Below are 23,105 nucleotides of genomic sequence, written 5' to 3'. Positions count from 1 at the left end.
TTCATAAAAATCCCACTTTTAATCATGGACAAATTTACCTTCAAGTAAAATGAACAGTTTTAAATAAAATATAAATTAACAGATCAGAAGACTCAGAAAAAGAAAGACACTGTGCATGAAACAAAAGGTTTTCCAGTTCTCTTCCCCTCGTTGGAGTCTCTGGGGAATCTCTGCATGATTATGAAGCAGAAATAAAGGATTTAAAAGGAGTGATTTGTGTCACCAGGAGGATGAAGCTTCCAAGACAAAAGGGGGAACTGCCAGAAGGAAAGAGGAATTATTGGAGCAGTTTTTGGAAGCACAGCATTGGGTGCAAGAGATTTTTCTCCTCCATCACAGTATGGAATGGAAAATCCCACAAAACACTGTCTTAAAATCCCACAAAACTGTCCTAAAATCCCCCAAAACTGTCCTAAAATTCCCCAAAACTGTCCTAAAATCCCACAAAACTGTCCTAAAAGGATGTTTTCTTTCTGCTTCTGAAAACCCTGCATTTCCTTTCCTTTGACTGAGACTCAAGATTGAGAAGTCAAGTGATATCAGTCCTGGAATCTGGGAAAAAAAAAACCCCATCTCATTCATCCTGGGATTTCCCAGCCTCACCCAAAGGGGGAGGATTCACATTCACTCTATTCAGGTGCTCACAACAAGCTTTGGCTCATCCCATGACACACCAAAAGTGCAATATTGAAATCAAAGTCATTTTTGGCAGGTTATTGTCTCCCAGACCAAGCCACGGTGACCCCCAAGCCTTGCTGGGCCATTTTCCTTCTCCAATGGTTTCAAAGGGACAAAAAAAGGAAGAACCCTGAGGCAAAAATGGCTTTTTGTGTTAACAAGTCCAAGGAAAAACCTCTCCATCTCAGCCTCTCATAAGGGCCCTGCCATCTTCTGTGGTGGGAGACCTTCCTCAATCCAGAGGGAGGGAGAGGAGCCGTTGCGGAGCATCCGCCGGTGGATGCGCCGGAGCCGGAGCAGGTAGAGCAGGATGGAGAGCAGGACAACCAGGAAACAGGCAAAAAACAAGTAGTGATTGTAAACAAAGGAGAAGCTCCTCCAGTGGGAGTGACTTCCACGGAAGTTTTCTTGCTGGATGTCTCTGGAAAGCAGCAAAGGGATAACGGAAATAATTCAGAGGCGAAATTCAATGTTTGAGTTATTTCACCACAGGGTTTAGAGCCTGTGGGTTGAATAGTGAGTGTAACAGTGAGGAGTGGAGCAGAATAGGGTTTATTTGAGGTACCACCATGCTCTTCCCTTCCCAAAACTCCCACCCAAAGGCTCTTCCCAGGCTCTGGAGAGAAGAAGAGGTACCTCAAAGGTAAGAAGCGTGTTCGGTACAGAATCGCCCCCAGGGTCCACTGAACCTCCTTGTCATAGACCTGCAGGGCTGTCTTCAGGTTGCTGTAACTCACAGGGAAGGAGAAGCCACTGTGGAACACCTCGTACATCCAGGCTGACTTAAAGCACTGGTACCTGCAGCAGGAAGAGTGGGAGAGGTGAGGAATCATCACAGAATCACAGAATGGATTGGGTTGGAAAAGCCCTCCGAGATCATCAAGTCCAACCCTTGATCCAACCCCAATGGGATCACTCTGGCACTCTGTGCCCTGGGCTGGTGATCACAGTGGGGTTGGATCAAGATGTGGTGGATTCTCCCTCAGTGCCACATCCACAGAATCACAGAATGGATTGGGTTGGAAAAGCCCTCTGAGATCCTCAAGTCCAACCCTTGGTCCAACTCCAGTCCCTTTACCAGATCATGGCACTCAGTGCCACGGCCAAGCTCAGGTTCAAACCCTCCAGGGATGGGGAATCCACCCCCTCTCTGGGCAGCCCATTCCAATCCCTGAGCACTCTCTCTGCAAAGAATTTCTTTCTGCTCTCCAACTTCAATTTCCCCTGGCAGAGCTTGAGCCCATCGTGCCCCCTTGTCCTATTGCTGAGTGCCTGGGAGAAGAGACCAACCCCCAGCTGGCCAGAACTTCCCTTCAGGCAGTTCCAGACAGTGCTGAGGTCACCTCTGAGCCTCCTCTTCTCCAGGCTGAACACCCCCAGCTCCCTCAGCCTCTCCCCACAGCACTTGTGCTCCAGTCCCTTCTCCAGCCTCGTTGCTCTTCTCTTCTCACTTGGGTTGGAAGAGACCTCTGAGATCATCAAATCCAACCCTTGATCCAACCCCACTGGGATCACTCTGGCACTCTGTGCCCTGGGCTGGTGATCACAGTGGGCTTGGATCAAGACATGTTGGATTCTCTGTCCCTGGAGGTGTTTCAGAGGACACTCAGTGCCACATCCAGTCCCTTCTCCAGCCTCGTTGCTCTTCTCTGGCCCCGCTCCAGCCCCTCAATCTCTTGCCTCAACTGAGGGGCCCAGAACTGAACACAACACTCAAGGTGTGGCCTCCCCAAGGCAGAGTCCAGGGGAAGGGTCACTGCCCTGGGCCTGCTAGAGAAGGTGAGGAGCAGCAGGAGAAGGTGAGGAAGAGCAGGACAAGATGAGGAGCAGCAGGAGAAGCTCAGAGCAGCAGGAGAAGGTGAGGAACAGCAGGAGAAGGTGAGGAACAGCAGGAGAAGGTGAGGAGCAGCAGGAGAAGGTGAGGAGCAGCAGGAGAAGGTGAGGAGCAGCAGGAGAAGGTGAAGAACAGCAGGAGAAGGTGAGGAACAGCAGAAGGTGAGGAGCAGCAGGAGAAGGTGAGGAACAGCAGAAGGTGAGGAGCAGCAGAAGGTGAGGAGCAGCAGGAGAAGGTGAGGAACAGCAGGAGAAGGTGAGGAGCAGCAGGAGAAGGTGAGGAGCAGCAGGAGAAGGTGAGGAACAGCAGGAGAAGCTCACGAACAGCAGGAGAAGCTCAGGAACAGCAGCAGAAGCTCAGGAACAGCAGGAGAAGGTGAGGAACAGCAGGAGAAGGTGAGGAGCAGCAGGAGAAGCTCAGGAACAGCAGGAGAAGCTCAGGAACAGCAGGAGAAGCTCAGGAACAGCAGGAGAAGCTCAGGAACAGCAGGAGAAGCTCAGGAACAGCAGCAGAAGCTCAGGAACAGCAGGAGAAGGTGAGGAACAGCAGGAGAAGGTGAGGAGCAGCAGGAGAAGCTCAGGAACAGCAGGAGAAGCTCAGGAACAGCAGGAGAAGCTCAGGAACAGCAGGAGAAGGTGAGGAACAGCAGGAGAAGGTGAGGAACAGCAGGAGAAGCTCAGGAACAGCAGGAGAAGGTGAGGAACAGCAGGAGAAGGTGAGGAACAGCAGAAGGTGAGGAACAGCAGAAGGTGAGGAACAGCAGGAGAAGCTCAGGAACAGCAGGAGAAGGTGAGGAGCAGCAGGAGAAGGTCAGCTCAGCACCTACAGCCTCCCAGGGCACAACCAGCCCCATAATTAGCAGCACTTTTGAAAGGTTTTATTCCCACTTGGAGTGCCTGAATTCACTAAGTGGGTGGTTTGGCAGCTCTGCAGGGGTGAGTTTGCTGTGCAAACACAACCACTCACTTCAGTCTGTGCAGATCAGCATGTGAGGCATAAAGACCACGGTCAAAGCGCTCCCGGAGGACAGACCACTTAGTGGCACAATAATCCTGCAAGGCAACAAAAAAAGGAAGGAAAATAAACATTGCAGAAGTGCCTCTGCCTCCAAAAAGAAAAAATGCCACCAGGTAAGGTGCTCTGGAACACCCAAACAGCTTCCCTGGCACTCAGTACAATCACAGCACAAATTTCATGGTGTTTCCTGTAAGGTTTTGATCCCCACTTGGAATTTGTGGTGAAATTCATATTCAGGAGCACTGAAACCCTTTGGGCATGTGCTTGGAGGTGGAAAATACACCAGCTGGTTTTGGGGCATTGAAAAATTGTCTTATTCTTCTGCTTTGTGCTGTGGTTTTAACTGTCCAAAATAGATCCATCCCTTTGGGAGCAACACCTGGAAAAAACTGGCACAAAATGTACAAAGCAAGAGGAAAAGGATCTTTTTTTAATGATTAAGACATTCCTGAAAAGAAGCAAGGGGTGGAAGCAGGATGGATTTTCCCATTAAAAGCAGTTCTGCTGGAACTTGATACCACAAATCCCAATCCCTCTAAAGCAAATTTTACTGTTGTTCCTTAAAATATTCCAAAAGAAAACCCAACCATGGAATTGTGGGATGGTTTGGGTTGGAAAGGAGCTTCAAATTATCCAGTTATACCCTTTGCCATGGGCAGGGACACCTTCCACTAGGCCAGGAAACTCCAGACATGCACTGTGAGGGTTCATTGCAGGGCAAAAGGATTTGGAACCTTGAAAGAAACTTGCAAAGACATTTGGAACAAAATTCTTCTCGAGAGATGGTTTGAATTAGAAAATTTACCTCCAGAACATTTTACCTTTGCAGCTTTAGCAAATTTAGCAGCATTGTAATCTCCTCCCATCCTCAGTACATCCTCTGTGCAGTAGTAGAACTCAGAGAATCCATAGAATTCACTGTTCTGGAAGTGCACAGGAGGTTGGTAAACCCCATTCAAGGAGGTTTGGGTCTCATTGGTCTTGTTCATGAAGGGCTGGAGGAGCTCCCGGCACAGCTGGAAGTCTCCTGTTCCCCTCAAGTGCAGGACCTGCCCGTTCTGCTGGATCTCATCCTGAGCATCCAGGGGCAGGCAGGGATCCAGGAAGGGGGAATCAGAGCTCAGGCCAGTCTGTTTGCCCAGCAGTCTGTGGGGAAGAGCAAAATGAAGGTCAGAAACACTGAGATCCAAAAGCACCAACCAAACCCCCCCCAGGTGGAGAACCCCCAGCTCTGGAAATTTGTGTCAGTGAGGGGGTTCCTGAGCCCAGAACTGTCCCAGTTGAGCAGGTGGGCCCAGTTTGTCCCAGTGTGGGTGTGACCAAAGCTGGGCATTCTAAACCCTCTGGACCATTGCCCAGCAACTGTTCCCAAGGGCCCATTGGCAGCAGCTGCCCAGGGCACAGCTGAGCCCTCAGGCTGGGAGCTGGCTGGGAAAGAAGCCTGGCAGAGGAGCTGGGAGAACTGCCCTGCAGGGACTCCTTGGCACCTCCACACCCACCTGAGGGCTCAGCTCTGCTCAGGGGCCAGCAACGAGTCCAAAATCCCCCCTGAGTGCCAGAGTCAGATCCCCCAGTGTGGAACTCCCTGCCCTGGGGGAGGCACTGGGGGCTCCCACCCAAACCTGAGGGGAGACAATCTTGGCCTTTGGGCACCTCTGGCACCACTCCTGGCATCCACAGCAGGAGCAGACCCTGCACAGGAGGAGCCCCCCACTCTCCACCAGACTCTGCCATCATCTGCACCAACAGCTTTGTCCCCTCCTTTGCCTTTGGCCTCGGGGGAACCACGTGGGGCTCAGCACAGGGGCCACCAAACCCCCCTGTGTTTGTGCCCCAGGGGGCTGGGTTAGACTGCTGGGCTTGGGGGTTAAACCCAATTGCTCTTTGTGCCATTGCATTGATTGCAATATTGGTATTAAATTGGAACTCTGATTTATAATCTGTTTGTGGTGGGTTCATTTCTCCTGCAGGTTCACCTTTAAACCAGCACAAGAACCCACAGCACAGACTGGTTTGGGGTGGGAGTGACCTTAAAATCACCCAGCACCACCCCCTGCCATGGGGCAGGGACACCTCCCACTGTGCCAGGGTGCTCCCTGCTGGCACTGCCAGGGGTGGGGCAGCCACCCCCAGGTGGGTGAAGCCCCAGGAGGGCACCCAGGTACCTGTTCCTGAGCACTGTGCTGGCAAACAGGCTGTCCTCGTATCTCTGCCGGGCTGCATTCCCTCCAAATCCCAGGAATGTGGCCACGTAGACCCTGTAGACGTGCTCGGTGTGATGGGCATCACAGCCCAGGTTGAACTCTGCCAGGAGGTTTTTGGCCACTTCCTCCTGCAGCAACACAAGCACCAAGGTAAGGTGGGAACAGGATGAACCAGGACCTAAAACAACGGGGTGTCTTTGACATCTCTGAACTTCATTCCTCACTCATCTGTTTTGCTTCTCACAGGTCAACCAGGACCTAAAACAATGGGGTGTCTCTGAACTTCATTCCTCACTCATCTGTTTTGCTTCTCACAGGTCAACCAGGACCTAAAATAACTGGGTGTCTTTGACATCTCTGAACTTCATTCCTCACTCATCTGTTTTGCTTCTCACAGGTCAACCAGGACCTAAAATAACTGGGTGTCTTTGACATCTCTGAACTTCATTCCTCACTCATCTGTTTTGCTTCAACACAGAATCCCAGAATCAGGGAATTCAGGTTGGAAAAGACCTATAAGAACATCAACCCATCATCACCTTCACCACATCCCCAAGTGCCACATCCACATGTTTTTTAACACTTCCAGGGATTTGACTCCACTACTGCCCTGGGAACTCCTTCCAATTCTTTACAACCCAAATATTTCCAGATTTTTCCTCAGGGATGATCATCTCCCACATGTACAAAAACAAGGACATCACCTCCTGCTTCATAGGAGAGCCCAAGGAACTGCAGAGAACTCACTGGCCCTACTGACACTCCAGGAACTCCAAAGACCAGGACCAGCTCAAGTATCTTCTCTCATGAAAAAATGTGTGTTGTGGCCACTGAACTCAATGCTCCCACTTCTAAGTGAGTGCCAGGACAGGTTTCATGGCCAAAATTCCCACTTTATGGCACTTTATGTTCAGATAAAACCATCAGTTGTCATCCTTATTCCCAGTTCACCTTTGACTGGGGTAATTTGCTCTGGATCTAAATATTTAACAGCCCAAATTCTTTGTCTCATCCCCTGTCTGAAGTTATTAAAACCTGCAATCATGAAAACACATCATTTCACAGGAAGACTTTAAAGAAAATCAATAAATACATCATTGTAACAGTGCACTGAGAGTCCAAACAGGGGGGTTTGATCCTGTTGTTACTTTTTAATCCTCAGTGAATTTATTGGGAGGTTCAGCTTCAAAAATGCAGGAATTGCTCTAAAACTCAGGGGAGTTGGAGCAATTTCTGTTCCATTTAAGGCTTGTAACAAAGCAATTTGCATCCTCCCAGAGCTGAACTGTGCTGAGGGTGTTGTAGGTGATAATTAAACAGACCTGGCACCCCCATGTCCTGCTAATTCAGTCTCTCCCAACACAACTTAAGAGGACAAAGTCATCGTTATGTAAGTTCTTACATAAGAACCACCACATAGTTTTGGTTTCTAAGCTCCAGAACATAATTTTTTTAAGCATAACAGATTTAAAACTAAACATGCACACACACACACAAAGAATAAAACTCCCAAATGAGTGGCAGATTATGGTAATGGAAGGGTGAACAAAACACAAATGAATTTCTTAGCTGGTGGAGGACTCGTGTCACCGTCTCGGGCCTTGCTTGGGGAATGTGATGGGATGGAGGACTCAGAACAAAGAAGAAAAACAAAAGGAATATGCATTAAAATAACTCAAAAGGCAAAGAGGAAAGTTGCACAGATAATAACCTGCTGTGAGGAGGCAAAGCTTACAGTTTTAGGGACTTCATAAGCGATCTGGGTGGACACTCCGCCCATGTCCAGGATACCCACGGTCCTCTTCCTGAGGATGGACTCCTGGTGCTCAGTGCCTGGGATGTGAACCTCCACCCTGGGCTCCTCCTCTGCAGGGCACAGGGCACAGAATGAGACCCACAGAGTTCTCACAGAGCACAGACTCCTGGTGCTCAGTGCCTGGTATGTGAACCTCCACCCTGGGCTCCTCCTCTGCAGGGCACAGGGCACAGAATGAGACCCACAGTGCTCTTACAGAACACACACTCCTGGTGCTCAGTGCCTGGGATGGGCACCTCCAACCTGGGCTCCTCCTCTGCAGGGCACAGGGCACAGAATGAGACCCACAGAGCTCTCAGTTCTGGGCCCCTCAGTTCAGGGAAGAGATTGAGGGGCTGGAGCGGGGCCAGAGAAGAGCAACGAGGCTGGAGAAGGGACTGGATGTGGCACTGAGTGTCCTCTGAAACACCTCCAGGGACAGAGAATCCAACATGTCTTGATCCAACCCCACTGTGATCACCAGCCCAGGGCACAGAGTGCCAGAGTGATCCCAGTGGGGTTGGATCAAGGGTTGGATTTGATGATCTCAGAGGTCTCTTCCAACCCAAGTGAGAAGAGCAACGAGGCTGGAGAAGGGACTGGAGCACAAGTGCTGTGGGGAGAGGCTGAGGGAGCTGGGGGTGTTCAGCCTGGAGAAGAGGAGGCTCAGAGGTGACCTCAGCACTGTCTGGAACTGCCTGAAGGGAAGTTGTGGCCAGGTGGGGGTTGGTCTCTTCTCCCAGGCACTCAGCAATAGGACAAGGGGGCATGATGGGCTCAAGCTCTGCCAGGGGAAATTGAAGTTGGAGAGCAGAAAGAAATTCTTTGCAGAGAGAGTGCTCAGGGATTGGAATGGGCTGCCCAGAGAGGGGGTGGATTCCCCATCCCTGGAGGGTTTGAACCTGAGCTTGGCCATGGCACTGAGTGCCATGATCTGGTAAAGGGACTGGAGCTGGACCAAGGGTTGGACTTGATGATCTCAGAGGGCTTTTCCAACCCAACTGATCACCAGTATCTGGCTGAAAACACCCCAGTCACCAACATCTGTCCAAAGAATCAGGCACTGAAAGCACAGGAATTGATTTCCAAGTCCCTCCCAACACCCCCCTCCCAATTCAGACACTCACCATCATCTGTGTGTTCAAACCTTCCAAGGACAAAGTTGATGCCAATCCAGGCATAGACTCCTGCATGTGTAAAAGAACAGATTGGGACATTTCAGGAATAGCTTGAATATCAACTTAAAAACAAAGAGATGGGTTTTTCCAATATAAGGTACTTTACAGCTCATATTTTATTAGAGAAAATATTTAGAAGTTAAACATTTCTGGAGAAATCCTGACAAGTCACTCCAGTCCTTCTCTCCCAGGTCAAGCTGATGATAAAAGTCTTAATTTAATGTATTAAGACAGTCTGATGTCTTAATTTTTAAAGAAATTAAGCATGTTGGATCTTAAAGTGAATTTAAGCCTTTAGTGAGCTGTTCACATCAATATCTCTCTCTTAGGAATCATTTCACCCTGCAAAGCTTCTTCTTCAGTCCATCAGGAATGTTGTGCTTTATCCTGCCCCCTCCCTAAGAAAATGGATTAAATTCCTGCTAAACCCAGCCCAGTTTTTTCACTGTTCTTTAGAAAATATTTAGACAAGTTAGAAGATGACAGGAGCTGAGCAGGAGCTGAGCAGGAGCTGAGCAGGAGCTGAGCAGCTCCACACTGAGCAGTTCCACACTGAGCAGGAGCTGAGCAGCTCCACACTGAGCAGTTCCACACTGAGCAGCTCCACACTGAGCAGGAGCTGAGCAGTTCCACACTGAGCAGGAGCTGAGCAGCTCCACACTGAGCAGCTCCACACTGAGCAGCTCCACACTGAACAGCTCCACACTGAGCAGCTCCACACTGAACAGCTCCACACTGAGCAGCTCCACACTGAGCAGCTCCACACTGAGCAGTTCCACACTGAGCAGCTCCACACTGAGCAGCTCCACACTGAGCAGTTCCACACTGAGCAGCTCCACACTGAACAGCTCCACACTGAGCAGCTCCACACTGAGCAGGAGCTGAGCAGCTCCACACTGAGCAGTTCCACACTGAGCAGTTCCACACTGAGCAGTTCCACACTGAGGAATTCCACACTGAGCAGTTCCACACTGAGCAGCTCCACACTGAGCAGCTCCACACTGAGCAGGAGCTGAGCAGTTCCACATTGAGCAGCTCCACACTGAGCAGTTCCACACTGAGCAGGAGCTGAGCAGCTCCACACTGAGCAGGAGCTGAGCAGTTCCACACTGAGCAGCTCCACACTGAGCAGTTCCACACTGAGCAGGAGCTGAGCAGCTCCACACTGAGCAGGAGCTGAGCAGTTCCACATTGAGCAGCTCCACACTGAGCAGTTCCACACTGAGCAGGAGCTGAGCAGCTCCACACTGAGCAGGAGCTGAGCAGTTCCACACTGAGCAGCTCCACACTCCTTGTGCTGCTAGGGAGGAAAAAGGGCTCTCAAGCAATGCAGAATTTTAAAAAGCCCCCCAAAAATACCCTGGAAAAGTTCCCTTACCTTCCTGTTTCCCTGAAATCACCTCTGCATGTGAGTCAGAGAAGAGGAAATCAAACTGCACAGGGATATCAGTGAGCAGATCTTCGAGTATGGCCTTTTGTTGGCTGCAAAATTCCATGGATAGTGGTTGGGAACAGTCAAAGCCACCAGGATTGTTGCTCCAAACCCCCCAAACTAAGGCAGCCTCTCACCTCTCAGGCAGGATCCTCATCCCTGCAGTGCACAGGATGTACAGGGGGGTCTCCTTGTGCTTGGCACGTGGCACGTGCTCAGCAGCAAAGCTCAGCAGTGGGGAGATGTAATCACTGACTTTGTCAGGATTGTTGGCAAACTCAGAAATTCCTGGGGAAAAAAACAACATGGAAGTGAAGGAACTCAAGGTTGGGGCATTTCCTGGAAAATCTCAAGCACCAACAAGCAGAGAAAAATGAATAAGCCAGTCTGGAAACACCCCAGTTACCAACATCTCTCTGCAAACCCAAAGCCAAACAGGAGAAATCAACTGTGGAAAATAAGAATGAAATTCACACTGAATGGTCCTCTAAACACCAAAGGAAAACTTGTATTAGATATAACACCTTTTGATATGATTATTATATAATTATTTATTTAAGTGGTTGTTGTGGGTTTGGCTCAACCCATGACAGTGGTTCAAATAGATCTATTTGAAGCCAATTCATTGATTTGAAGCCAATTATTTATTGACTGAATAAAGAGGAATAAAGTTAAATTAGAACTGAACCAGCAACTGGTTTATCCATGGAGAAGCCTCTCCCCCTGCCCTGTTTCAGCCTTTAAACCCCAACAAAAGAAATCTGGATGAGCTCCATGCTCCACTATCCTAAATGTCCTCCATGCAGGGCTTGAAAAGCAACGCTGGGGGACGAAATTACCCAGAAAACCACCTTAAAAATCAGAGAATCACAGAATGGATTGGGTTGGAAAAGCCCTCTGAGATCATCAAGTCCAACCCTTGGTCCAACTCCAGTCCCTTTACCAGATCATGGCACTCAGTGCCACGGCCAAGCTCAGGTTCAAACCCTCCAGGGATGGGGAATCCACCCCCTCTCTGGGCAGCCCATTCCAATCCCTGAGCACTCTCTCTGCAAAGAATTTCTTTCTGCTCTCCAACTTCAATTTCCCCTGGCAGAGCTTGAGCCCATCGTGCCCCCTTGTCCTATTGCTGAGTGCCTGGGAGAAGAGACCAACCCCCACCTGGCCACAACTTCCCTTCAGGCAGTTCCAGACAGTGCTGAGGTCACCTCTGAGCCTCCTCTTCTCCAGGCTGAACACCCCCAGCTCCCTCAGCCTCTCCCCACAGCACTTGTGCTCCAGTCCCTTCTCCAGCCTCGTTGCTCTTCTCACTTGGGTTGGAAGAGACCTCTGAGATCATCAAATCCAACCCTTGATCCAACCCCACTGGGATCACCATGACTTGATCCAACCCCGACTTGATCCAACCCCACTGTGATCACCAGCCCAGGGCACAGAGTGCCCTGGGCTGGTGATCACAGTGGGGTTGGATCAAGACATGTTGGATTCTCTGTCCCTGGAGGTGTTTAAGAGGACACTCAGTGTCACAGCCAGTCCCTTCTCCAGCCTCGTTGCTCTTCTCACTTGGGTTGGAAGAGACCTCTGAGATCATCAAATCCAACCCTTGATCCAACCCCACTGGGATCACTCTGGCACTCCGTGCCCTGGGCTGGTGATCCCAGTGGGGTTGGATCAAGACATGTTGGATTCTCTGTCCCTGGAGGTGTTTCAGAGGACACTCAGTGCCACATCCAGTCCCTTCTCCAGCCTCGTTGCTCTTCTCTGGCTCCTCTCCAGCCCTTCAAAAATGACTTTGTTTCCAGCATACCTGGTTTAATTTTCATGACCACGGGTTTCCTGTTGCTGTCCCTCATCTGCTTGATGTCCAGCAGGTCGTGGGGGTTGCCGTTGTGCCGGGGCCAGCAGTACACGAAGAGCCGGGAGCCGCTGCTCCCACAGTCCACCACGATGCCGTAGTTCAGCTTGGGGTTGGTGGTGTCCGTGGCTTCTGTGTCGGTCACTCGGGCCAGATATCTGGGAAAATGGGAATTGTTGAACCCCCAACAGTGAACTCAATGTTTCCATCCTGGGAATTACAGTTTTCAGAGAGTCCCAGGATGGTTTGGGTTGGGAAGGACCCTGAAGGTCATTCAGTGCCACCTCCTGCAATGTGTCTGAAGGGAAGTTGTGGCCAGCTGGGGGTTGGTCTCTTCTCCCAGGCACTCAGCAATAGGACAAGGGGGCACGATGGGCTCAAGCTCTGCCAGGGGAAACTGATTTTGGAGAGCAGAAAGAAATTCTTTGCAGAGAGAGTGCTCAGGGATTGGAATGGGCTGCCCAGAGAGGGGGTGGATTCCCCATCCCTGGAGGGTTTGAACCTGAGCTTGGCCGTGGCACTGAGTGCCATGATCTGGTAAAGGGACTGGAGTTGGACCAAGGGTTGGACTGGATGATCTTGGAGGGCTTTTCCAACCCAATCCATTCTGTGATTCTGTGGATGTGGCACTGAGGGAGAATCCACCATGTCTTGATCCAACCCCACTGTGATCACCAGCCCAGGGCACTCAGTGCCCTGGGCTGGTGATCACAGTGGGGTTGGATCAAGGGTTGGACTTGATGATCTCAGGGGGCTTTTCCAACCCAATCCATTCTGTCATTCTAAGGATGTGGCACTGAGTGAGAATCCACCACGTCTTGATCCAAACTCCACAGTGGGGTTGGATCAAGGGTTGGACTGGATGATCTCGGGGGGCTTTTCCAACCCAATCCATTCTGTGATTCTGTGATTTCTGTGGATGTGGCACTGATGGAGAATCCACCACGTGGTGCCCTCCTGTAAGCCCCGTCTGGCACCACCATTACCACCACCACCACCATCCCCAGCAGTGCTGCCTCCCTCCCAGCCCAGCTCCATGTGGTACCCTGCATGGCATCACCATCACCACCACCATCCCTGCCTCCCTCCCAGCCCAGCTCCACGTGGTACCCTGTATGGCATCACCACCACCCCCACCATCCCTGCCTCCCTCCCAGCCCAGCCCCACGTGGTGCCCCTCACCTGTGCCAGCTGCCGGTGCCACGGCCGTGTGTGCCGCGCAGCAGGAGCAGGGAGCAGTAGAGCAGTGCCAGGACGGCGCCCACCAGCAGCGCCTGCCGCAGCGGCCGCGGGCACCCCACGGGTGCCAGGCTGAAGTGCCAGGAGGCTGGCAGCAGGCACGAGATGCTGAGCCTGCAGGGCAGAGGGACAGTGAGACAGGGGAGGACTGGATTTGATGATCTCAGAGGTCTCTTCCAATCCAAGTGAGAAGAGCAACGAGGCTGGAGAAGGGACTGGAGCACAAGTGCTGTGGGGAGAGGCTGAGGGAGCTGGGGGTGTTCAGCCTGGAGAAGAGGAGGCTCAGAGGTGACCTCAGCACTGTCTGGAACTGCCTGAAGGGAAGTTGTGGCCAGGTGGGGGTTGGTCTCTTCTCCCAGGCACTCAGCAATAGGACAAGGGGGCACGATGGGCTCAAGCTCTGCCAGGGGAAACTGAAGTTGGAGAGCAGAAAGAAATTCTTTGCAGAGAGAGTGCTCAGGGATTGGAATGGGCTGCCCAGAGAGGGGGTGGATTCCCCATCCCTGGAGGTGTTTAAGATGAGACTGGAAGTGGCACTGAGTGAGAATCCACCACATCTTGATCCAACCCCACTGTGATCACCAGCCCAGGGCACAGAGTGCCAGAGTGATCCCAGTGGGGTTGGATCAAGGATTGGATTTGATGATCTCAGAGGTCTCTTCCAACCCAACGGAGAAGAGAAGAGCAACGAGGCTGGAGAAGGGACTGGAGCACAAGTGCTGTGGGGAGAGGCTGAAGGAGCTGGGGGTGTTCAGCCTGGAGAAGAGGAGGCTCAGAGGTGACCTCAGCACTGTCTGGAACTGCCTGACAGGAGGTTGGACCCAGGGGGGGTTGGGTTCTTCTCCCACACAACCAGCAATGGCAGAAGAGGGCACGGCCTTAAGCTGTGCCAGGGCAGGTTTGGGTTGGATCTCAGGAGGGAATTCTTTGCAGACAGGGTGGTCAGGCCTTGGAATGGGCTGCCCAGAGAGGGGGTGGATTCCCCATCCCTGGAGGTGTTTAAGATGAGACTGGATGTGGCACTGAGTGAGAATCCACCACATCTTGATCCAACCCCACTGGGAGAATCCACCACATCTTGATCCAACCCCACTGTGATCACCAGCCCAGGGCACTCTGTGCCCTGGGCTGGTGATCACAGTGGGGTTGGATCAAGGGTTGGACTTGATCTCAGAGTTCTTTTCCAACCCAGATGATTCTATGACATATATATATATATATAATGTTATAATTATGTATTAAAATTACAGAAAATATCTATTAAATGATGTTATAATTATATATACCCCTCTATACACACCCTGTATCTGTATATCCTTATATGTATATACAGGGCTTGGTTAACAAAGACCAGCACAAGGAATTCCTCCCTGGGAGGGCCTGGGATGGAATTCCCAGAAAACCTGTGGCTGCTCCATCCCTGGGAGTGTCCAAGGCCAGGCTGGAGGCCCCTGGGACAGTGGGAGGTGTCCCTGGGACAGTGGGAGGTGTCCCTGCCCAGGGCAGGGGTGGCACTGGGTGACCTTCAAGGTCCCTCCATCCCAGCCCATTCCAGGGCTCCTGCCCATCCCTGGCAGCTCCAGCTCCGTCCCACCAGCAGCTCTGGGGGTCTCAGCCCCTCCTCAGCTCCAGCCCAGAGGCAGCTGAAAGACTTGGGGTTCAACTGGCACTGGGATGGATTTCAACTGGCAGGGAGTGGGGTGAGGTGGGATATTGGGAAGGGATTGTTGGCTGGGAGGGTGGGGAGGGATGGGATGGAATTCCCAGAGAGACCTGAGAGCCCCTTCCAGGGCCTGAAGGGGCTCCAGAAGCTGGAGAAGGACTGGGGACAAGGGATGGAGGGACAGGACACAGGGAACGGCTCCTACTGGAAAACTGACTCAGTTGGATACTGGGAAGGAATTCCTGGCTGGGAGGGTGGGGAGGGATGGGATGGGATTCCCAGAGAGACCTGAGAGCCCCTTCCAGGGCCTGAAGGGACTCCAAGAGCTGGAGAGGAACTTGGAACAAAGGATGGAGGGATAGGACACAGGGAATGGCTCCTACTGGCAGAGGGCAGGGCTGGGGGGGATACTGGGAAGGAATTCCTGGCTGTGAGGGTGGGGAGAGATGGGATGGGATTCCCAGAGAAGCTGTGGCTGCTCCATCCCTGGAAGTGCCCAAGGCCAGGCTGGAGCACCCTGGGACAGTGGGAGGTGACCCTGGGACAGTGGGAGGTGTCCCTGGGACAGTGGGAGGTGTCCCTGGGGCAGTGGGAGGTGACCCTGGGACAGTGGGGGTGTCCCTGGGACAGTGGGGGTGTCCCTGGGACAGTGGGAGGTGTCCCTGGGGCAGTGGGAGGTGACCCTGGGACAGTGGGGGTGACCCTGGGACAGTGGGGGTGTCCCTGGGACAGTGGGAGGTGTCCCTGCCCAGGGCAGGGGGTGAAATGGGACAATTTCAAGTTCCCTTCCAACCCAACCCATTCCAGGATTCCACAACACCCTGTGTTGACCCTACTCAAGACTCTACTCCCACCTCTGAATCCTTCACTCCAAAGACATTCCAGTTTAGCCTGGCAGTTCCTCAGGGATTCTTACCTGCCCATTCTGGGCTCGGGGCAGGGCAGAGCAGCAGGGGCTGGAGAGTCACCCGGTGAGCCTGGAGGGACACGGCACGTCCAGTGTCCCCAGAGCCATCCCTGCCCTGGGCCTGAGGGAAAGGAAGGCACAGCTGGATCCCTGCCCAGGCCTCAGGGATGGGATCCCACCTGGAGCTCAGGGATGGGATCCCACCTGGAGCTCAGGGGATGGGATCCCACCTGGAGCTCATGGAATGGGATCCCACCTGGAGCTCAGAGGATGGGATCACACCTGGAGCTCAGGGATGGGATCCTGCCTGGAGATTATTGGATGGGATCCCACCTGGAGCTCAGGGCATGGGATCCCACCTGGAGCTCAGGGATGGGATCCCACTTGGAGATTATTGGATGGGATCCCACCTGGAGATTATTGGATGGAATCCCACCTGGAGCTCAGGGGATGGGATCACACCTGGAGATCATGGACAAGGGACAGGGAGGGGATGGATTTGGGGACAGGGAGGGAATGGACACGGGGACAGGGAGGGGATGGATTTGGGGACAGGGAGGGGATGGATTTGGGGACACGGAGGGGATGGATTTGGGGACAGGGAGGGGATGGATTTGGGGAGAAGGAGGGGATGGATTTGGGGAGAGGGAGGGGATGGATTTGGGGACACGGAGGGGATGGATTTGGGGACAGGGAAGGGATGGATTTGGGGACAAGGAGGGGATGGATTTGGGGACAGGGAAGGGATGGATTTGGGGACAAGGAGGGGATGGATTTGGGGACAGGGAGGGGATGGATTTGGGGACAGGGAAGGGATGGATTTGGGGACAGGGAAGGGATGGATTTGGGGACAGGGAGGGGATGGATTTGGGGACAGGCAGGGGATGGATTTGGGGACAGGGAGGGGATGGATTTGGGGACAGGGAGGGGACAGGCCTCCCCCTCACCCCCACAGCAGCCTCCACCCCGCAGGCCCCGGCCCGGCTCTCCCTACATCCCGCTGCCCTCCCGGCCGTTCCCATTCCCATTCCCATTCCTATTTCCCATTCCCATTCCCATTTTTTCCCCTCACGTCACCTCCAAGACCTCCCCATGGCAACCGAACACCCCCCGCGCCACTTCCGGGTGCGACGCCGGACGTGGCGCGAGCGCGCGCGGGGGTGACGTCACACGGCGGGATCGGGAAAGGGAATCCCCGGTGGGCGTGGCCACGGGGGTGGGCGTGATCACCGCGATGGGCGTGGCCTCAGAGGGGGCGTGGCCTAGAGGCTGAAAGCGCGCGAAATAAAAAGGGTTTAAATATCGCTCTAAAACCAGAATTTTAGCGTGGAAATGGCAACTTGTGGCTATAAATACGTCCCGTATTTTGAAATATATAAAATTTTATGGCTGTAAATAGGTCAAGAGTTTGAAATATACAGAATTTGTTGTTAGTTATATATATTATATATTATATATTATATTATATATATTATTTATTGTATATGTTATAGCTGTGAGTGTGTCAATGGTTTGAAATATCTGAAATTTAAAGCTGTAAATGCCTCGAGATGTGTTTATATATAAAATATACGTATATATATAAGATTAATAGATGGAAAGTCAGTATTTTTAAATATGTTGTGTTTATAGCTGTGTGTTGGTGTTTTTGAATAGATCCAATTTATAGCTGTAAATATCTCGATATTTTATTGTGTTTAAGTTTATAGCTATAAATATGTCGATATATAAATATAGAAATATGACAATATATAAATATGTCAATATATAAATATGTAAATAAATATGTAAATAAAGATGTCAATATATAAATATGTAAATAAAGATGTCAATATATAAATATATAAATAAATATGTCAATATATAAATATATAAATAAATATGTCTAGAGTAAATAGATAAATATAAATATATAAATATAAATATATAAAAATATAAAATATATAAATTTGAAATATCTAAATATAGATAAAATATGTAAATATGTAAATATATTATATATAAATGTATAAATAAATATGTCAATATATAAATATATAAATATAAATATATAAATATATAAATATATAAATATATAATTTTTAATATGTAAATATAGATAAAATATGTAAATATGTAAATATATTATATATAAAATATATAAATAAATATGTCAATATATAAATATATGAATATAAATATAAATATATAAAAATATAAAATATATAAAATATGTAAATATATAAATATACAAATATATAAATAAATATGTCGATATAGAAATATAAATATATAAATATATATAAATATATAAAAATATAAAATATATAAGTATTTAAATATATAAATATATATTAAAATATAAAAATATATAAAATATGTAAATATGTAAAAATATAAATATATAAATATATAAATAAACATACCAATATATAAATATATAAATATACGTAGATAAATATAAATAAATAAAAATATAAAATATACAAATATTTAAGCATATAATATATAAAAATATAAAAATATGTAAAAATACGTAAAATTATGTAAATACGTAAAATTATGTAAATATGCAACTATATAAAATATAAATATATAAATAAATATGCCAATATATAAATATATAAATATATAAACTATAAAATATATAAATATATAAATATATAAATATATATAAAAATATAAAAATATAAAAAATATAAAAATATATAAAATATGTATATGTGCTAATATATAAAATATGTAAATGTGCTAATATATAAAAATGTAAATATAAAAAGATATAAAGATATAAAAATACAAATACATAAATACAGAGGGGTGTTGCAGCAGTTGGAATAAATACAGAAATATTTATTATCCAAGGAAGAAATGGATGAATTGGACCCCAAATAAGGCAGGAAAAGCCTCCCCGTGCCAAGGGAACCCTCCAGTGTCGCCACTGAGTGGCAGCACCGCTCGTGCCCACGACATTCCTGAGGGAAGGGAAAAGGGAATTCACGTCGGGAATAAGCGCCCGGCCCAGCCGGGCAGGGGGCAGGGACTGCCCCTCTCCCTGCCCTGGGGCACCCCGGGGTGGGCTCGGGGCATCCCGGTGGGCACCACGGCGGGGCCGGAGGGGCTGCGGCATCTCCCGAGGGTTTCCTGCTTTTCCAGGGATAAGGGATGCGCTGGGTGATTTTGGGAAGTCCAATCCGCCGGCAGGAGGGACGGGCTGGAGTTGCTCCCCCCATTCCCAGTCCCATTCCCAGTCCCATTCCCAGTCCCAGTCCCGTTCTCAGTCCCATTCCCATCCCCACTCCCACTCCCATTACCATTCCCATTCCCAGTCCCATTCCCACTCCCATTCCCTGTCCTTCTCCCATTCCCACTCCCATTCCCTGTCCCATTCCCTGTCCCATTCCCATTCCCATTCCCTGTCCCATTCCCAGTCCCATTCCCAGTCCCAGTCCCAGTCCCGTTCTCAGTCCCATTCCCATCCCCACTCCCACTCCCATTACCATTCCCATTCCCTGTCCCATTCCCACTCCCATTCCCATTCCCATTCCCTGTCCCATTCCCACTCCCATTCCCAGTCCCATTCCCACTCCCATTCCCAGTCCCATTCCCAGTCCCATTCCCTGTCCCATTCCCACTCCCATTCCCTGTCCCATTCCCACTCCCATTCCCAGTCCCATTCCCAGTCCCATTCCCAGTCCCAGTCCCTGTCCCATTCCCTGTCCCATTCCCGCTTCCATCCCCATCCCCATCCCCATTCCCATCCCCATCCCCATTCCTATTCCCATCCCCACTCCCATTCCCTTTCCCATTCCCATTCCCTTTCCCATCCCCATTCCCGTTCCTTCCTCCTGCCCTCACAGATTTGGACACTGGATTCGGGCACTGGATTTTGCACTCTGGGATTTGCATGTTGGGATTTTCACACGGGATTTTGCACTCTGGGATTTGGTGGGGAAGGGGAAGAGGAAGGGGAGGGAGAAGGGAAAGGGGAAAGAAAAGAGAAAGAAAAAGGGAAAGAAAGAAAAGCAAAAAGGGGAAAGGAAAAGGGAAAGAAAGGAAAGGGAAAAGGGAAAGGACAAAGGGAAAGAAAGGAAAGGAAAAAGGGGAAAGGAAAAAGGGGAAAGGAAAAAGGGAAAGGAAAAAGGGGAAAGGAAGGAAAGGATAAAGGGAAATGAAAAAGGGAAAGGAAGGAAAGAAAGAAAAGGGAAAGGAAAAAGGGGGAAGGAAAAGGGAAAGAAAGGAAAAGAAAAAGGGGAAGGAGAAAGGGAAGAAAGGAAAGGCAAAAGGAAAGGAAAAAGAGAAAGGGAAAGAAAGGAAAGGATAAAGGGAAAAGAGAAAGGGAAAGAAAGGAAAGGGAAAGGAAAAAGAGAAAGAAAGGGAAAGAAAAAGGAAAGGAAAAAGGGAAAGAAAAATGGGAAAGAAAGGAAAGAAAAAAGGGAAAAGAAAAAGGGAAAGAAAGGAAAGGAAAAAGCGGAGGGAAAAGGGAAAGAAAGGAAAGGAAAAAGGGAAAGGCCAAAAGCCGTCAGCGCCATCAGAGCCCGCAACCAAAGCGGCTGCTCTGAGAGGGGTTTGTTGGGTTTTTGTGTCCCGGCGAGCTCTGCCCAGGGACTGCTCTGGGCCGGTCAAAAATCCTGGAAAACTGGGAAAACTTGCGCTCCGCTGCTGACCCCCCCGGTGCGTGAGTGTGGAGGCGGCCCAGGACGGAGCCGGGGAGGAACAGGAATGTGCGCCTTGGGTTTGGTGCTAATTCTTTCCAGCTGCCCGCGCTCCGCAGCCGGGAAAACAGCGGGAATGGCCGTGGGATGTTTCATTCCATCCTTTTCACTCCTCCTATCAGCGGGAGGAGTAAAACCTTCCCACCGGCTGCTGCTTCTCCTGCCGGGATTGTGCTTTGGATTGTGGTTTTTTTCCAAGCGTCAATGATTTGTTTGGGAATTTGGGATAAAGCCGCGGGAATTCACCGAGTTGGGGAAAGACGCACAGCAGGATTTGGGAATCGGGGGGTTTCCAAGGAGAAACCAACTCCAGGACACCCCTGAGAGCCCGGGCAAGGTGTGCGAGGGGTGGTGCCCCTATCTGGGGGGAGCACCGTGCCCACCGTGCCCACCCACCCACCGCGCCCTGCCCGCTATCGGCGGGCACCGCGCCCGGGAGGGACCGATACGGGACCGGCCGGGGCTGGCGCTGCTGATCGGGGGGAACAGCCCCGATCGGGGCGAGGGGGATGTGGAGGAGGAGGAGGAGGAGGAGGAGGAGGGAAAGCTCAGCTGGGTCTCCCAGCTGGCCGTTCCTGCGTGTGTTGAGTGTTGTGTTCAGTTCTGGGCCCCTCAGTTGAGGAAAGAGATTGAGGGGCTGGAGCGGGGCCAGGGAAGAGCAACGAGGCTGGAGAAGGGACTGGAGGTGGCACTGAGTGTCCTCTGAAACACCTCCAGGGACAGAGAATCCAACATGTCTTGATCCAACCCCACTGTGATCACCAGCCCAGGGCACAGAGTGCCAGAGTGATCCCAGTGGGGTTGGATCAAGGGTTGGATTTGATGATCTCAGAGGTCTCTTCCAACCCAAGTGAGAAGAGCAACGAGGCTGGAGAAGGGACTGGAGCACAAGTGCTGTGGGGAGAGGCTGAGGGAGCTGGGGGTGTTCAGCCTGGAGAAGAGGAGGCTCAGAGGTGACCTCAGCACTGTCTGGAACTCCCTGAAGGGAAGTTCTGGCCAGGTGAGGGTTGGTCTCTTCTCCCAGGCACTCAGCAATAGGACAAGGGGGCACGATGGGCTCAAGCTCTGCCAGGGGAAATTGAAGTTGGAGAGCAGAAAGAAATTCTTTGCAGAGAGAGTGCTCAGGGATTGGAATGGGCTGCCCAGAGAGGGGGTGGATTCCCCATCCCTGGAGGGTTTGAACCTGAGCTTGGCCGTGGCACTGAGTGCCATGATCTGGTAAAGGGACTGGAGTTGGACCAAGGGTTGGACTTGATGATCTCAGAGGGCTTTTCCAACCCAATCCATTCTGTGATTCTTTGATTCTGTGTTTATTCATTTAAAAAGGTCCCTTTTCCCCTTTCAGAGTTGTAGAGGTGGCTCAACGCCCACCTGGTTTTGGGGGGGGATAAAGCTGGTTTTTTCTCTGTTTTTTCCTCAGACTGCCCAGCAGCCCCAAGCCCAACTGCAGAGCCCCCATTGCAGCCTTTTTGGCACTTTCAATCACACAAAACAGACCCTGAGATCAGCTCAGTTGGTTAAACTTGGCTGTAACAATGCCAAGGCCAGGGGTTCAATCCCCTGTGTGGGTCATTGACTGAAGAGTTGGACTCGATGATCCTTGGGGGTCCTTCCAGCCCAGAACAGTCTGGGATTCTGTGAAAACCCTGCCCAGATGAAGTGGTGAAGCTCATCACAATTAAACAATTTGACCAAGATCATGTGAGGAGGCAGAGCAGGAGCCTGGAAACCTGGAATGGTTTGGGTTGGGAAGGACCTTAAAGATCATCCAGTGCCACCCCTGCCCTGGGCAGGGGCACCTTCCACTGTCCCAGGGACACCTCCCACTGTCCCAGAGGGCTCCAGCCTGGCCTTGGACACTCCCAGGGATGGAGCAGCCACAGCTTCTCTGGGAATCCCATCCTGCCCCTTCCCACCCTCCCAGGGCAGGATTCCTTCCCAATATCCCATCTAAACCAGCACATGGAATCATGGAATGATTTGGGTTGGAAGAGACCTTCAAAATCATCCAGTGCCACCCCTGCCCTGGGCAGGGACACCTCCCACTATCCCAGGGACACCTCCCACTGTCCCAGGGGCACCTTCCACTGTCCCAGAGACACCTCCCACTGTCCCAGGTCACTCCAGCCTGGTCTTGGACACTCCCAGGGATGGGGCAGCCACAGCTGCTCTGGGAATCCCATCCCAGCCCCTTCCCACCCTCCCAGGGCAGGATTCCTTCCTGATATCCCATCTATCCCTTTGTCAGTTTGAAGCCATTCCCCTTGTCCTGGAACTCCAAGCCCTTGTCCAAAGTCCCTCTCCAGCTCTCTTGGAGCCCCTCTAAGCACTGAAAAGCTGCTCTGTGGTCTCCACGTGACTTTCTCTTCTCCAAATTTCCATTCCCTGAACCACAACTCAGGGTTTCTCCCTCTTTTTTGGATCTAATTTTCCTAGAACAAAAGCCCTAACCCCAAAGGAGATCCATCCCCAACCCTGGTGAGCTCCTCCCAGCCCCCTCTGCCCAGTCCCACCAGTCCATCCTGAAAGCACCACCAGCACCTGCTGCACCTTCCCATTGTTTCCTCAGGGCTTCAAACCAGAAAGACAAGTTGGAGAGAAAAAAAAAA

General features: G+C 50.6%; 1 protein-coding gene across 2 annotated transcripts; it reads right to left on the bottom strand.

The window, feature by feature from the left end:
• ENTPD4 (ectonucleoside triphosphate diphosphohydrolase 4) lies at positions 1 to 16,951 on the bottom strand. Of its 2 annotated transcripts, none has more exons than XM_071579205.1 (13): positions 16,880 to 16,951; positions 15,812 to 15,923; positions 13,176 to 13,346; positions 11,946 to 12,151; positions 10,276 to 10,426; positions 10,085 to 10,188; positions 8,656 to 8,715; positions 7,445 to 7,599; positions 5,695 to 5,861; positions 4,351 to 4,675; positions 3,479 to 3,564; positions 1,315 to 1,476; positions 1 to 1,099 (listed from the first exon to the last, which is right to left on the bottom strand). In XM_071579205.1, exons 2-13 carry the CDS (start codon positions 15,817 to 15,819, stop codon positions 871 to 873), a joined length of 1,824 nt encoding a protein of 607 aa, XP_071435306.1. In that variant the 5' UTR covers positions 15,820 to 15,923; positions 16,880 to 16,951; the 3' UTR covers positions 1 to 870. The 2 variants fall into 2 exon arrangements, with proteins under 2 accessions (XP_071435306.1, XP_071435307.1); XM_071579206.1 differs by having other exon boundaries at positions 7,469 to 7,599.
• Positions 16,952 to 23,105: the final 6,154 nt, after the last annotated feature.

This window comes from Pithys albifrons, chromosome 29 (assembly GCF_047495875.1).
Source record: "Pithys albifrons albifrons isolate INPA30051 chromosome 29, PitAlb_v1, whole genome shotgun sequence".
NCBI classification, from domain to species: Eukaryota; Metazoa; Chordata; class Aves; order Passeriformes; family Thamnophilidae; genus Pithys; species Pithys albifrons.
The sequence above is the reverse complement of the archived record's forward strand: the minus strand, read 5'-3'. Positions and strand labels throughout refer to the sequence as shown.